Genomic DNA, 13,907 nt, shown 5'->3' with positions numbered 1-13,907 from the left:
AGTTTTGTTCTGGTTTTGTGAAAACTTTGAAGTGTAAAATCTAATTCTATAGAAATGTAATTTTAATGTTATGCAAAATCAAAACATGTATTACTAAAACCAATTTCAAACAAGTCTAACCTATTACCCACCATCTGTATTTCCTGTACACTCAGCCGTTTTGGGGTTCCTCCAGTTTTATTGTTACCTTTTCCTTCGGACGTAGCTCAGTAAGCAGAAATTTGGCAGGCTTTCAGGATGTGAGCAAAGCAGCGACGCGAGCAGTATGATCTCCCAGGGACAGCCAGCCTAAACTGCACTAGTCCTGTTCACGTTCTGCTTACTGGTCCTTTCCAAAGAATCAGAAAATGGAAATCAAAACACTATCTGGAATCAGTCATTGAAATCTAATTGAAAATTACTCCTGGGGGGAGTTAAGAATGATAATAAATGTTTATGTAAGTGACTCACTCACCTGGGTACCCGAGAAGGATAAACGTTTGAGTTTGCTCAGTGGCACCATCAGAAGTCTGATAGACACTGTCTTGTGATGTGCAGTATTCTGATCTTCCTCTTTATCCAGCATGTTTCAGTAGGCTAACCTGAGGTGACAAAGATGAATGTGACACATTGTTCATCAGAAAGGAGGGTCCTCCAGCCTGATTATCTGAAGTATTTTTTTTTGACCTATTTATATTTTAGAGTGTGAAAAATATATATTACATTTATACTGCGTACATTTAGAAGAGGAAAAAAATAGTTATTAATCAAAAGACAAAGCCTAAACACAGTGAAGCTACTAGGCTTTGGAATAGTGATGTTTTCTTTCTTGCCACCTGAGTGCTGAACTTGATTTTGCTGTTACCTGTTTAAACCCTAAAAAAAACCCACAAATTTTATCCTAGATTAAAATTTACAGCTCTCCTCGTGCGTGCTTGTAAATTCAGTATGTGAAAAATGGAGAGGCAGAAATTCAAATATGACCTTAAATCAAAGATGTTTTTCCCAGTTAAAAAAAAAAAAAAACAAACACCAGAATCCTTACTGGTTGCAGTTACACAACAGCAAAAGGAGGGGCAATGATGACAGTGTGATATATAATATTTTTTTTTTAGCTGGGATGTGTGTGAGACTTGCTCATTATCAAAGAGTTTGCTGAGAGCTCCTCTATTGAGAGTGTCAGGGAACGTCTGAAGCTTCTCAGGTCGGCTGTAAAATGCCTGTGATGGCAGGGGGACTGAGTCTCCTCAGTGATAAACCTGACAGCCAAATGAAACTGCTCAGGGATGTGCTAAATTGCTCTGACGGTGAGTTGTGTGGCAGGTTAGCAAGAGAAATCTGTACAAGAAGTAAGGAGGCTCACTGAAGTGAGGAAGGCAGATCACTTTAGATAACACAAGATTTATTTTCTCATCATCTACCTCCCATACCTATTAACCAGGAAAGTACTTAACTCAATCCCATGTAGAATGCATGCATCCCTTGTGCAATTCAGGGAGGTTTACCACATGCTGGTTAGCTGCTCTAGTGGATGATAATTTAATTATTTTTTAAAAAATTACCCAGTCAACCTCCCTGCAAGCCAGGACTAGCGTAAGCTATTTTTGTGCTGACTCCTTCTAGTAATTTCACACACATCATCCCCCAAATTAACGTGGATCGATAACCAATGCTGTAGTTTGCATCCAAATCGATCTTTGTAAAAACAGCTGCGTAAGGTCTTTCTTGGAAAAAGTCTTAACCCAGGAATGCTGTACATTTTAAATGTTAATCACATCTATTAACATGAAAAAATTCAAATTTTAATTAATTTTAAAGGCATGTAATTGTTCATTGACTTGAATATTTAAAGGAGGCAAAACCTCACAACTTTTAATGTTGACATTTTGACAAAGGTACACAGTTGCTCAATTAATGTTCAAATTTAATTTGTCATTAGAAGAGTTTATGTGAATGAAGAGATACTTAGAAGTCTTAAATAAGTAAAACGAGTGCTTTGAAATAAGCTGTAGCTGTTAACATATAAAACAATGGATGAAAAACTGAGTGGATGAGACAAAATGTTGCTCTGGATTAGTAGGTTATAACAAGAAGATTGTGAGAAACCTGGAAAAGCAAAGTACAGATAGAAAGCTGTCCTGTAGCTATCAATTTTCATACCTGTGAAGGGAGTGAAGGTATGAAGCAGTCAATTTAGTTCTGATTTCTAGCAAGATTGGGTAGACCTCAATGGGCAGGTTCTGTTTAGGAACCCTAAATATTTAGGGTTCTTAAACATTTCCTTAATTTTTAATCAATCATTTAAAAAACAGAACAGGACAAAAACAAATGGATAACATACTCAGCCTCAGTCTGGTAAGAAGATCACATGAGTTTTATCCAGAAGAAAATTAAGCTATATGAGATACAATAAATATGTATTCTTATAATATCACATAATATTTTTTTAATCACCAATAATAAATGAAACAGAGATTTAATAATCTATTAGTACGTAGGTGGCTCAAAAGTGTGAGGGTGATCTTTGTCAGCGATAGCTCTAAAGCATATAGTATAGAAAGGAGACACAGTGGAAAACTGAAGGCAAAACTATTTTGCAATCATTTTCTGGTTTTATACATACATAACTTCTTCTATTTCACAGAATCAAAGAATGGTTGAGGTCATAAGGAACCTCTGGAGGTCATCTTGTCCAACACCCTTGTTCAAGCAAGATCTCCTAGAGCAGGTTGCCCAGGACCATGTCCATCCACAATTCAAACCAAAAATACTTGCTTTCTAAATTTTAAAGTTCAGGGGATATCTGGGGATATCTGCCAAAGCTGCTTCTTTGCTATTAATAATTTCATGGCATAATTTTCTAGGAAATACTAACCATTATTGGTGTTTATTTGTCACAAGACATAATGAAGCAAATGAGTATTTAAATTATTTTAAACCTAATCTGGAACATAAGTAAAATAACTTTCATTACCATTTGTCTTCTCTTTCTCTGTGCTTATTTTTCATATGCAGACTGCCTTGTTTCAGTGGACTTTAAGAAGAAGATAGAAAATAATTCACAGGGATTAAAAATTAGAAGTATTTATGGAAAGATTACCTGGCTTTTCACAAATCTGGAAAATAGGATAGGAGACATTTTGACTGTATTTACAATAAAGCAAAATTTTTCTAGCATTGATTCAAAATTGTGTATGGTTAATTCTTCTGTGGACTTCGAAGAAAAATATCTTAAATATTAGCATAAAACCCCTAAATCTATTAAATGCAGGACTGTTTTTGCATTTCAATCACACTTTTTGCCAATTTTAGTGTGGTTTTATTGTTTCGTTGCTAACATTTGCCAATAATGAATTCTGAGACTACCATACAAAGAAAAAAATATTAAACCCAAGGTAATCTGAGCTCCTCATCCATCATCTTTTTCCCCCTGTGTTGTCTGACTTATTAATTTGTCTTCTGACTCCATATTTATTCTGTTGCCCTATGGCACTGTTTCACATACTATGAGCATGAATATGAGATTTCCAAGATAAACAGCTGTGAGTGCATCTATTTTGATCTTTGAATCACCTCACTCATTAAATATCACATACATTTTACATTTCAATTTGGGGAAAGTTTCTTGTATTTTTTCTTACTGTTCTTCCTAAAATATAATAAAATTTGTGTAAAACACCTGGACAAGTGTCTCTGAAAATCAAGGATATTTAAGTCATTTTAGCAATACATTGTACTGATATGAAATATGGCAATTTATCTTGCTTGATTAGGATGTCTATGTGATGTAAGTACATACTAAATTGGGACATTATGGATTTTTGATTGAAGAAAGTATCCTGTTTCATTTAGATACAGGTTTTTCTTGAACTGGATGTGATTTAAATCATAAACTATAATAAGTTCTTGAATTTTTGTTACTGAACTAGCAGCCACTAAGTTAAGTATTTTTTGTCATCATTTAATTTTTAAGAACAGGCTGCTTCAGTTAAATTAGAATCCAGGGCTGCAAAAATTATCTTTGAAGTGGATTGTTATCACAAATAAAATGTTTTTCCTACCACCACCACTTTTGTTGATACTGGTCAGCAGTTTAAAATTTTAAAAAACATGTTAGTTTTTAAACCTTAGAAACTTTTTTGAGTCCCTGTAAAGGCACATGCTATGCAAAGTCTATTTTTCATTCATTTTTATTTCCATTCATCATGTGTCTGTGGTTGTAAACATTTCTTTACAGATAAAATCTCTTGAAATTCCATATTTTGGGCCAAGTCCACATGTACAGCATTAAGATATGTTCCAAAACTCACAAGTCAAATTTCATATTCATCCACTGTTTCAATACATATATACATGTGAACTATTAATTTGGAAAGTTAAGATCCCTTTCCAAATAAATAATTTCTTGAAGTTGTTCGCAATTAAAGTTTTTTAGGTCAAAATATTTACCAGTAACATAAATGTCTCAAGAACATGACCCCTATTTTATCTCATAATTAAAAAGATTTCTCAGCTTCACTATGTAAAATTTGCAGTGTTTTATCTAACTTTACTTGTTCAGTGTGTTTAAATAAACAGACCACTTTAAGAACATACCAGTAAAATAGTTATAAAATATTTGTTCAGTTTTGTCGTTTCCCAGAATCTAGCCCATGCTGTTTTAATCCACACACATATGCACATGCACTCAAATAACTTAAGTGTTCCTAATTATAATTATACAACCTTTGCTTAACAGTTGTTCTGTATGTTTAATAGTCATTTAGTCTGAAGGTGAAATGCCTTTTTGTTAATAATGCCTTAGTACAGCAGGTTTAAAAATCAAATTTTTCCTCATGATCTACAGAGGCAAGGGAGAATTATCTAAAAAAAAATTGCCTTAAATTTCATAGCTATGTTAGTATTAAGGCAATCAAATGTGAAGTATCAATACATCTGCACAGCATAAGTGACTGCATCCTGTTATTCCAATGAAGAGTAGAAGCAGAAATGAGAGACATAAAAAAAAAAGAAAACAGTAACTGAAGACAGATTACATACAGTGCTGGAGTGACACATTATCATAGGCAACATGATATCTTACTATGTGTCCCATTTTAATGAAACAAATCAATTCAGCATAGTTAATTTAAAAGCATCAATGTCTCAATTCCTAAAAATTATAACCAAGAAAATGAATGATCTCTAGAGAAAACATACAAAACTTCTTCACTTAGTAGTATACTTTTTTTCCCCCCCACTAATTTTACTCTTCTGTGTAGCCTCTTGGTCACTTGGAGCAACACTAGCAAATTAGTAGGCTGCAACAAGGCTTTTACCCTCACATACCAGAATAACTTCAATAAGTAGCTCCCACACCTTGCCCCAGCACAGTCCCCAAACCCCACAAGGTTTCAACATTTCATCTACTGTTAGTGCTGTTTCTTCAGCCTCTTCAGGCCGGTCCACCCTGCTTCTGGCCTCTGCTGTGTATCCAATACACTCTCACTTTCTCTTTCTCTCTCTCTCTCTCTCTCTCTCTCTCTCTCTCTCTCTCTCTCTCTCTCTCTCTCTCTCTCTCTCTCTCTCTCTCTCTCTCTCTCTCTCTCTCTCTCTTCCCTCTGCTTCTTCTAGGCCTCTCTTCCTTAGTTCTTCATACCCCTTAGAGCTATTTAACTACTTAGCAGGAACCAGCCACAGCTGCACATTATCCACATCAGCCAGCCCACCGCCCCTGAAGCCAGCCCAGAGCTGTATATTATCAATGTTATTTAACCCAGCTTCATTCCTCTATAATTCCTCTACAGTCACTGAGCTCTACTTGTTCCTACCAAGTTGGAGGGATGGGGATCCATACTTATCCTGCATTAAATAACATATGAAACAGCAGAAATGAGGGAAATCTGAATACATATTAAATTTAAATAATTTGAAACTTCCCTTACTATCCCTGATGATTGTTTTATTTTCTGGCTATTTCTTCATTCAGGAATGAATGAGATTTCAGTTTTTTAATTATTGTATGACAATATGGCATTGAACACTCTGCTTGATTCCTGAGTATTGTGGTACAGCTTCTGAGTTTTATAAACTTGTTTAATTGCCAAAGCAGCAAGCACTTAAAACACGTGTTATTCATTAGCCGTGAGACTATATTACTGTGTTTGCTATTGGCAAAAGAATGAAATGTTAAGGTTTCACTGTAAGCGGTAGAGGATTGGACCTTCTCCTTGGCAGCGTTTATAGACCATAAAATATCTAATAAACTGTGATAGAGAGTAGTACTGTAGATTTCATACATGGGGATTTGAAAAAGCCATTAATTTTCACTGTGTTACACTATCCAACAGGGAAAAAGAAAAAAAAAAGGGGGGGGGGTGAAAAAAAGAAAAAACCCAACAGGCCCCCTCCATTTATTTTAATGTATATTCCAAGAACTGTTGATGAAAATCCTCTTCCTGACAGTAATGAAATAAACTTGTGTAAATTGTTTTTTTAAAAGTATGTAACATGCAAAGTCTCAAAGGAGAAAGCATGCAGTATAAACATTAATTTTAGGTACATTTATACCATTGGTAAACTTACTAATTCACTGACTATTAATATGATTGTAGTTATTTTTCCTAAACTGTTTTTCTTACATGTACATTATTGACATTTAAGACAGAGAATGCCTAGTTAATGTAGCAATCAGTTTCACTAAGAGATTTAAAAATAGATCTATTCCATTAGCAGCACTTCATGAAATATGGGTTGATCTATTTTCCATAGAAGTAGTGTACCAGAGCACACTGAAAATTGTATTGTATTACTAATGGCATGGTTATAAATCAAAAGTTGCATGATGTGTCTACTCCCTGTTCAGATGTTCTCCAGAAGCTGGCATAGTGGTGACTCATACTGTTAGTCTTTAAAGATTTGATATTAAATTACTCAAACTTAATAGATGGACAGGTAGGGAATTAGATCCTAAAATGAGTTTGAATAAGTTCTAGTTCATACATCTATGCCAGAAGATCTGCAAGTAGTGGTAAGAGTCGACAGCATTCTGGTTACTTCTTAGCTGTAGATGAAGTCTGTTCAAAATAGTGTCTGAAAACTGTTATTTTGCTATTCCTGAGCAAAAAGGTCCAAAACTCCTATACAGGGATTTTCAGAGGGGAAAAAACAAAGGTTGAAATTATTTGGAAATAAAATGTGTAAGATCATACTGCTTAATGCATAATTGTGAACTTATATGTGGAGACTACATTGCACTGTAACAACAATTACTTGATTTTGTATTCCTATGTAGTGGTTCCTTATACTTCACTTGCATTAAATTTCTTCGACATGATCTGTCAGCAGATATGTAGAATTACTTCAGGGAGCTCTTAATGAGATAATAGACCTTAAACATCCGTTGAGTATGTGGTTTAACTTTTTTGGTTTTGCTAGTACAATAAATATTTGTTCTGATGGTTTTGGCATGTCATAACAGACATCCTTTATTCACGTACATGATTGTAAGTGAACTGCCAATACCTGTATTGTGTCAGTGCTTCAAGGTTTGTAGCTATGTAAAATTTGACAGACAGCTTACTTGCATGAAATATTTGCAATTCATTTGAAGAAAGTGTCTGAGGAATTTGTCAACGCTATTGATTTTTCTGTCAGATAGTCTACATGGGCTGGACGGAAGAACGGGAACAAGACTCCCTTCAGGATCGAATGTACACACCAAAGTTTCTAGCACTGAGGGGATCTTCCCTGTATAAGTTTATAGCACCTCCAGTAAGTATATTGCTTATGCTTAGTGGGAATAAATGTTATCAAATAAAACAATTTCATGTAATCTGTACAAGGCTTTCACAATGACATATCTTTCAATGAGTTAACAGGATTGCCACTTAGAGCAGGGTATGTGGTATAGAAGTGAAAGAAAATAGCTGTTTATCACATGACTGGGCATCTAACAAGAATTTCTTTTCCCCCCCGCTTAAAAAAATGCAAGGTAATCTACTTGTGCTAAAAGGGGGCTTTCCATTTCCTTTGGCAGGCAGAACAAGCCTGAAGCAAGATGGTTAGATGCAAACTGAATTATCACTCTAGTCAAACTGATTAGATTTTGGGAAATATCTAAGCTTTTTGCATGGTGTGGAAATGGCAGTATCTCTGTGTTTAGATTTCGTCCTGAATGTAACTTTTATGCTGCTTGGGAGCACCAAAAGGAAAGTAGGGAAGCAAATAAAATTGGTTAGGTTAAATATATTAATTGGAATCTGATGGGTAACACCAGACAGAATCTTAGCTGTTGTCACATACTCAGCAATTTACTTTCACAGTTTTATGTTACTTCTAAACTGAAGTAAACAGAGATATCCTCTAGCTAACTTTTAAGCCAGTAGCCAAGGAACCAGTAGCAGTCCCATACTGGCAGCAGGGAGAGTTGTGTGAATTAATTTGTTCTGTTTATTGGGTGACCTTTCGGACTGCTGCTATACCCTGTGTTGCCAGGTCCAGGCTGTAGCTCCTTCCTTCCTGAATCACAGAATCATAGAACAGTTTGGGTTGGAAGGGACCCTTTAGAGGTTATCAAGTCCAACCCCCTGCAGTGAGCAGGAACATCTTCAAATAGATCAGGCTGCTTAAAGCCTCATCTGACCTGGCCTTGAATGTTTCCAGGGATGGGACATCTACCACCTCTCTGGACAGCCTGTTCCTGGGGTAGTTCAAAGCCAGCTTGCAAGTCCTTACATCATTCATCAGTCACTATTCACATTTGTTTAGCAAAGTGTTTACATGTGAAAGACATGAGGAATGGAAGTATGAACTGAAAACTTCATGTGTTCAGTGTTGGTACACTAGTTCACTAGCATGGGGGTTTGGCTCTCCCATGGCTAGTAATGGGAGTTTGGCTTTTGTTGGTGGATATTTTTCAGGATCAGATTAAAGTGTCAGATTATGCTGCCAAGCACCTTAATTCAAAGGCAGCAATTGTGGCTTTGGCAGACCTACCCAAGCATTTGCTGCCTGTCAAATACAGTCACTTCCATTCTAGACAATAGATAGAAGCAGAAACAACACTGAGGGCTCCCGTTCAATACAAAAGAGGAAGATTATTCTGTTCTAAGCACTATGGAAGGAATTACAAGCCCCATTTACTGAGGGTTCAATCATAAATTTCCAGGAGTAATATGCTGTGGGTAGGTAAGTGAGTAATGGGTGATGATTAATGCTGTGGGAGGAACATGTCCACAATGCAGTTGTGAACCACAGTGATGTAAGTCAGGAAAATTTTGGCATGCTGCTACTGTATGGGATGAGCCACCAATCCTTGAAGTCTTTATGGGTCTTGTTTCAGCTGTGCTGCAAGTACAACACTTTGTTTTGCCAGATTCTTGTTCTTATTCTAAGATGGAAAGACACTTGAAACATAGAGAAAAATGTTTTATCCCCATGGAGTAGGATGGAAGCAGAATGATAAACATGCATTTTAAAGGACAAACAGAGGTACAGTTCCTATAAAGCTACTTCAAAAACTTTTCAAGTATGTAATAATTGCACACTAACATGACCAGTGAAATTATCTTATCAAAAACTTACCAAGATCCTTTAAAAGGACTTCTGAAATCCTATTTTCTATATGCAAACTTCTACAGGTACCGTTATATTTGCTATTCTGCAGGTATATGTGTTCATCTCTTTCAGGGATTATGAAACGTTAAGAACAAATTGTCAAAGCTCTAGTTTCAGAGCCTCTATTTATGAGATAGGTAGAGTGCAGTTATAAGAAGAAAAACAGTTTTAATCATATTTGCAGTGTAAACTCCTTGGATTAAGCTGCTTTTTGAACAGAGATGTGCTGCCAGTTTTTTAACCTGAAAATCAAATGAAAGTATTTCCATGGTCTCTGCCAAAGTCTAACACGTTAGGGAAGCATGTGTTTAAACAGTGTATATCAGCATCCTCCCCCTGCATCTTTTTTTTATCTGTTTGATCAATAGTACTTCTACTTTCCATGCTCAGATAAATGAGCAATTCTATCTTATCTTATTTGTACTTTGAAAGCTTTAAACAGAAGTACTTTTTTCTTTTTTTTGTTATTTCCTGGTACATCTTCTCTGTTAAAATTATTAAGTCTGTCAAGTCTGGTGGGTTTCACTTTCTTACGTTTTATAGTTTGAAATCTCACAGAGAATGCACTTTGAGAAATTGAGAAAGAGCTGCTAAACAACTTTTCTCTTGCTAGTCAGGCTTTGCAATTAAAATTTTAAACAAGGCAAGCAATTTCTATGGGTATCTTAATTCTACAGTTGCTTTTGCTTTGCATATATCTTTTTATAGGAAAAGTTTTGTTTTGGCCTGAAAAGAAGTTTCTTTGTACATAAAAACAAAAGCAGAAGACTAGGGGAGAAGGGAAGGGCTATGGTACTTTTCCCCAAAGTACGGAGCCTACAGTAAGCTTTTTAAACATAGCTCTGAATGGCTTTGTGCTTCAGCAGCAATAGAAACTCCTTTTCCTTATGGAGCAATATGACTTCAGCTTGTGTGGCTGGTGTTTTGGGCTCAGTGGAGCTGCAGCAAGACTTCTCCACCCATTTCTCTGTTCATGGTGAGAAAGTTAATTTTTAGTCCACAGTAGAAAGAGTACCTTTCCCCCCTCCCTTTCTTTCATTCCCTGATAAAAGCATTTTGCTTGTTATTCATTACATATCTGAAAAGCTTCTTAAAATATAGGCATAAAGATTGTGTATTTTCAATATTTCTTTACTTCCTCATTCTATGTCAAACAATTTGTTGACTCTCAGTATTTAGTCATTCCCTTCCTTAGAAATCTGGTTTAATACCCGTACTTCAACTAGATAGGGAAAACTGAGTTTGAGAATGATGCAAATAATAAAGTTCTAATAGAAAAAGAAATATGACACTGCATTTTTGAACTTTTCGTTCCTGATTGTGATTTCCTTAAAGGAATTTCAATTGTGTTTATAACTAAAAATTAGTTCAGGATAGAATTTTCTCATACAACACCAAAATTATTTTGATCAAGAATCTTTTATACCAAGGCTTGCAAAACCACCGATCCTTCTCACCCATGTTCTGTCTATTATTGTTTTCTCTTTAGATAAAAGATAAATCGGTCTCATGTAATATTTTCTTCATATGCTGTGGATACCATTTTATGATACATTTTTCAGAGAACTTCATATTCTTGAATCTTGAAAATCAAATAAACTTGTCTTTATCAACCTCTTCATCTTGCCTAACAATTGTAATGATACAACTATCTTCCTTTGAAGAAGTGCCACTGTTCAAAACTTCTTACCATCAAGATTTGTGGTTTTTTCATATACAACCTCAATTTTCATTCTGGTTTGTGTTTATTCTGTCTTTTGAGACTGAATAATTCTTCTCTTTCCTTCGTGCTTTTTACTTGGAAGTTTTTTTTACAGATTACTGTGATATTGCCTTAATTCTTTCCTTACTGAATATATTCATGTATCCCTTTCATATTTAAATCTTAATTCTTACCCTTGCATGATTCTTTTGGACTCTTCTATTTATATAATTTCTTGTTTAAAATAGTTGCTTAAAATTAGTACTGTTAAAAACAACTGACAAATCCTAAGGCAAAGAGGAGGAATAGACTATGCAAATCTTAGCTTGTTAGAGTTTAAGAGTAGATTAATCTTGGTAAGAAAACCCCAAAACATATATTTGTCACTGTTGTGTCTTGTTAGTTTTTTCCACTGGATTTCAAGGCATGTGGAGTTAAGTGTCTGGGCATTGCAAGGTTGGAGACTTTAGTTTTATGGATTTACAAACAATGTAGGTGACTGGGAACAAATTGTGGCATGCAGTTTCAGGGAGGGAAGTGGTAAGAAACATGCCTTTATATTAGTCAAGGCTTTGTGAGAAGATTCCAAGGGCTGCATCCTCTCAAGATGTTAATACACCACTAGGACCCAGGGGAAGCCTCATCATTCAGCAGAGCAACCTGCATGCAAAGGCACTGCGTTGTAAGCGCGGGACAGGCAGGATGCCTCTTAAGCACTGCTTGGGTGGAACAGTCCGGTCCCTTGTAGTTATTGCTCTGAGGCAGTGCTTGGTCTTTCTGTATACACTATACTGGATGTTAATGGCTTAGGGATAGATTTTTATTTTTTTAAATAAGCTTAATTCTTGAAATAAAAATAACTTATTTTCTTTTCCTGTTTGTTTTATTTGTGTTTGCTTCTTTTCTTTTTTTTTCTTTTTTTTTTTTTTTTCCCTCCAAGGTCACAACCTGGGATTGGACACGAGCTGAGAAAACATTTTCAGTTTATGAGATAATGTGCAAAATTCTCAAGGTATGATGAGAAAGTATAAAATAAATTACCACTTTGTCAGACCAGTTGACAAGCCAGAGCATAACACTGCAGCTGGAAACTGTATGTGACCACCTTGCAGAAAGAGATCCATTTTTTTCCCTTTGAAGTCAATATCAGAAATCCTGGCATCTGTAGATACAGAGCTGAAGTAGAAGGCATGGCAAAATTGGAAGTAAACTAATTTTGAGCCGGAAAGTAGTTTATTTCTTCATAATGTTGTGTGAGTTTTATAGCTTTACTTTGATGTTACATTTAACCAGTATAACATTTATTTTCCTAACTGAGGAGTGAAAGAAATAGTGATCAATTTGGTTGCCTTCAAATATGTTGATGCAATTAACAGTCGCTGCAATGTAAGATTTCACTAAGACTGAGAGCAGAGACCTTAAAACATGCAATACTATTCTGAAAACTTTGTCTTATTTTTTCCAATTTTTAAAATTTTCCTCAACTGTAATAAATGGGAAGAGATAATGAAATATATTTAGAAAGTTAAAGCTATGAGTAGCAAATTGAATAGGTATATTATTGTACATTGTAGTGAAATTTTAATTCTGAATTCTTTCAGAATTAATATATGTGGTCTTCTCTCCATTTTAAAAACAGTGAAAAATGGTTTTCCGTATGCTCAGCATTTCTCAATCTAAAACATCAGGAGAGGAAGAGGAGATGAAAAAGATATTAAAAAAATTGTTTCTTTTTTTCATCTGCTTTCCTGTGTATGTTGGTTTTGGGGTTTTGGGGTCAAAATTATCTAAAATGTAATTTGGTCTTCATATTTTAAAAAAGTGTTTCCCATTGGGAAGATCTTATACTGACTTATGTGCTACATTTCCTAGTTTTTACATGTCACATATGTGCACTATACTTCCCTTAGGGAGGCAGATTAGAGATGGAACAGCTTAATAAAATTCAGAAACTTTTTTACATCAGAGGCTTCAAAAATAAGAAATCAAATTTATAGTCTGAGAAAAACCCTCTCTGTTAGCAATCTGGAACAGAAAAGTGAAAGGAGCTCTTTTATTGCTGCACTGGCTGTGAGGTCTGGAGTCTTCATCAAGGAGTAAAACATTCAAATGCAACACATCCCATCACTGTGGTATGTCCTTCAACAGTAGTTAAAGTGTGTGTGTGTGTGTGTGTGTGTGTGCGCGTGTGCACGCACGTGTGTGCATGTGTGCATGTGTGCATGTGTGCATGTGTGTGTGCGTGTGTGTGTGTTACAAGTTCAGTGTGTGCAAACATTGACTCTTCAGTAGTGGGCCTGTAGGAGGAGAATTAACAGGAAAAGTCAGTCACCCTGTGAAGACATTGCACTGAGGGCATAATATGAACAACACTCTACAGAGCACTCAGGCTTTCAGAGAAATGAAAAAATCTCTTTTGTGATGTGCACTTCTCTTTTTTTTCCCCCTTCTTTTTTTACTGGTAACCTCTAATTACTTCAGGCATAGAGCCTGGAAAACTGTAAGAACCTAGGTGGTTCTTCTCTTCAAAGTAAGCAGTTGGAGCCAAGACTATTATTCCTTTTGATGTATGCAAAAATTTTATTAATAATGTTTGAAGAGAAGTGTATAAAATCTATGCCATATCAGT

At 35.5% G+C, this 13,907-nt stretch overlaps 1 protein-coding gene across 5 annotated transcripts in view; it reads left to right on the top strand.

The window, feature by feature from the left end:
- The window catches only part of SNTG1 (syntrophin gamma 1), a 359,106-nt gene that overhangs the window by 295,039 nt on the left and 50,160 nt on the right, over positions 1-13,907 (top strand). For all 5 annotated transcript variants that reach the window (XM_055705965.1, XM_055705964.1, XM_055705969.1 and 2 more), the window contains 2 exons: positions 7,615-7,731; positions 12,219-12,290. In XM_055705965.1, the coding sequence (XP_055561940.1) occupies positions 7,615-7,731; positions 12,219-12,290 (189 nt within the window). The remainder of the gene's footprint in view (positions 1-7,614; positions 7,732-12,218; positions 12,291-13,907) is intronic.

Source organism: Falco cherrug, chromosome 3, assembly GCF_023634085.1.
Source record: "Falco cherrug isolate bFalChe1 chromosome 3, bFalChe1.pri, whole genome shotgun sequence".
In the NCBI taxonomy this organism is placed as follows: domain Eukaryota; kingdom Metazoa; phylum Chordata; class Aves; order Falconiformes; family Falconidae; genus Falco; species Falco cherrug.
This window is presented reverse-complemented; position numbering and strand designations above follow the sequence as displayed.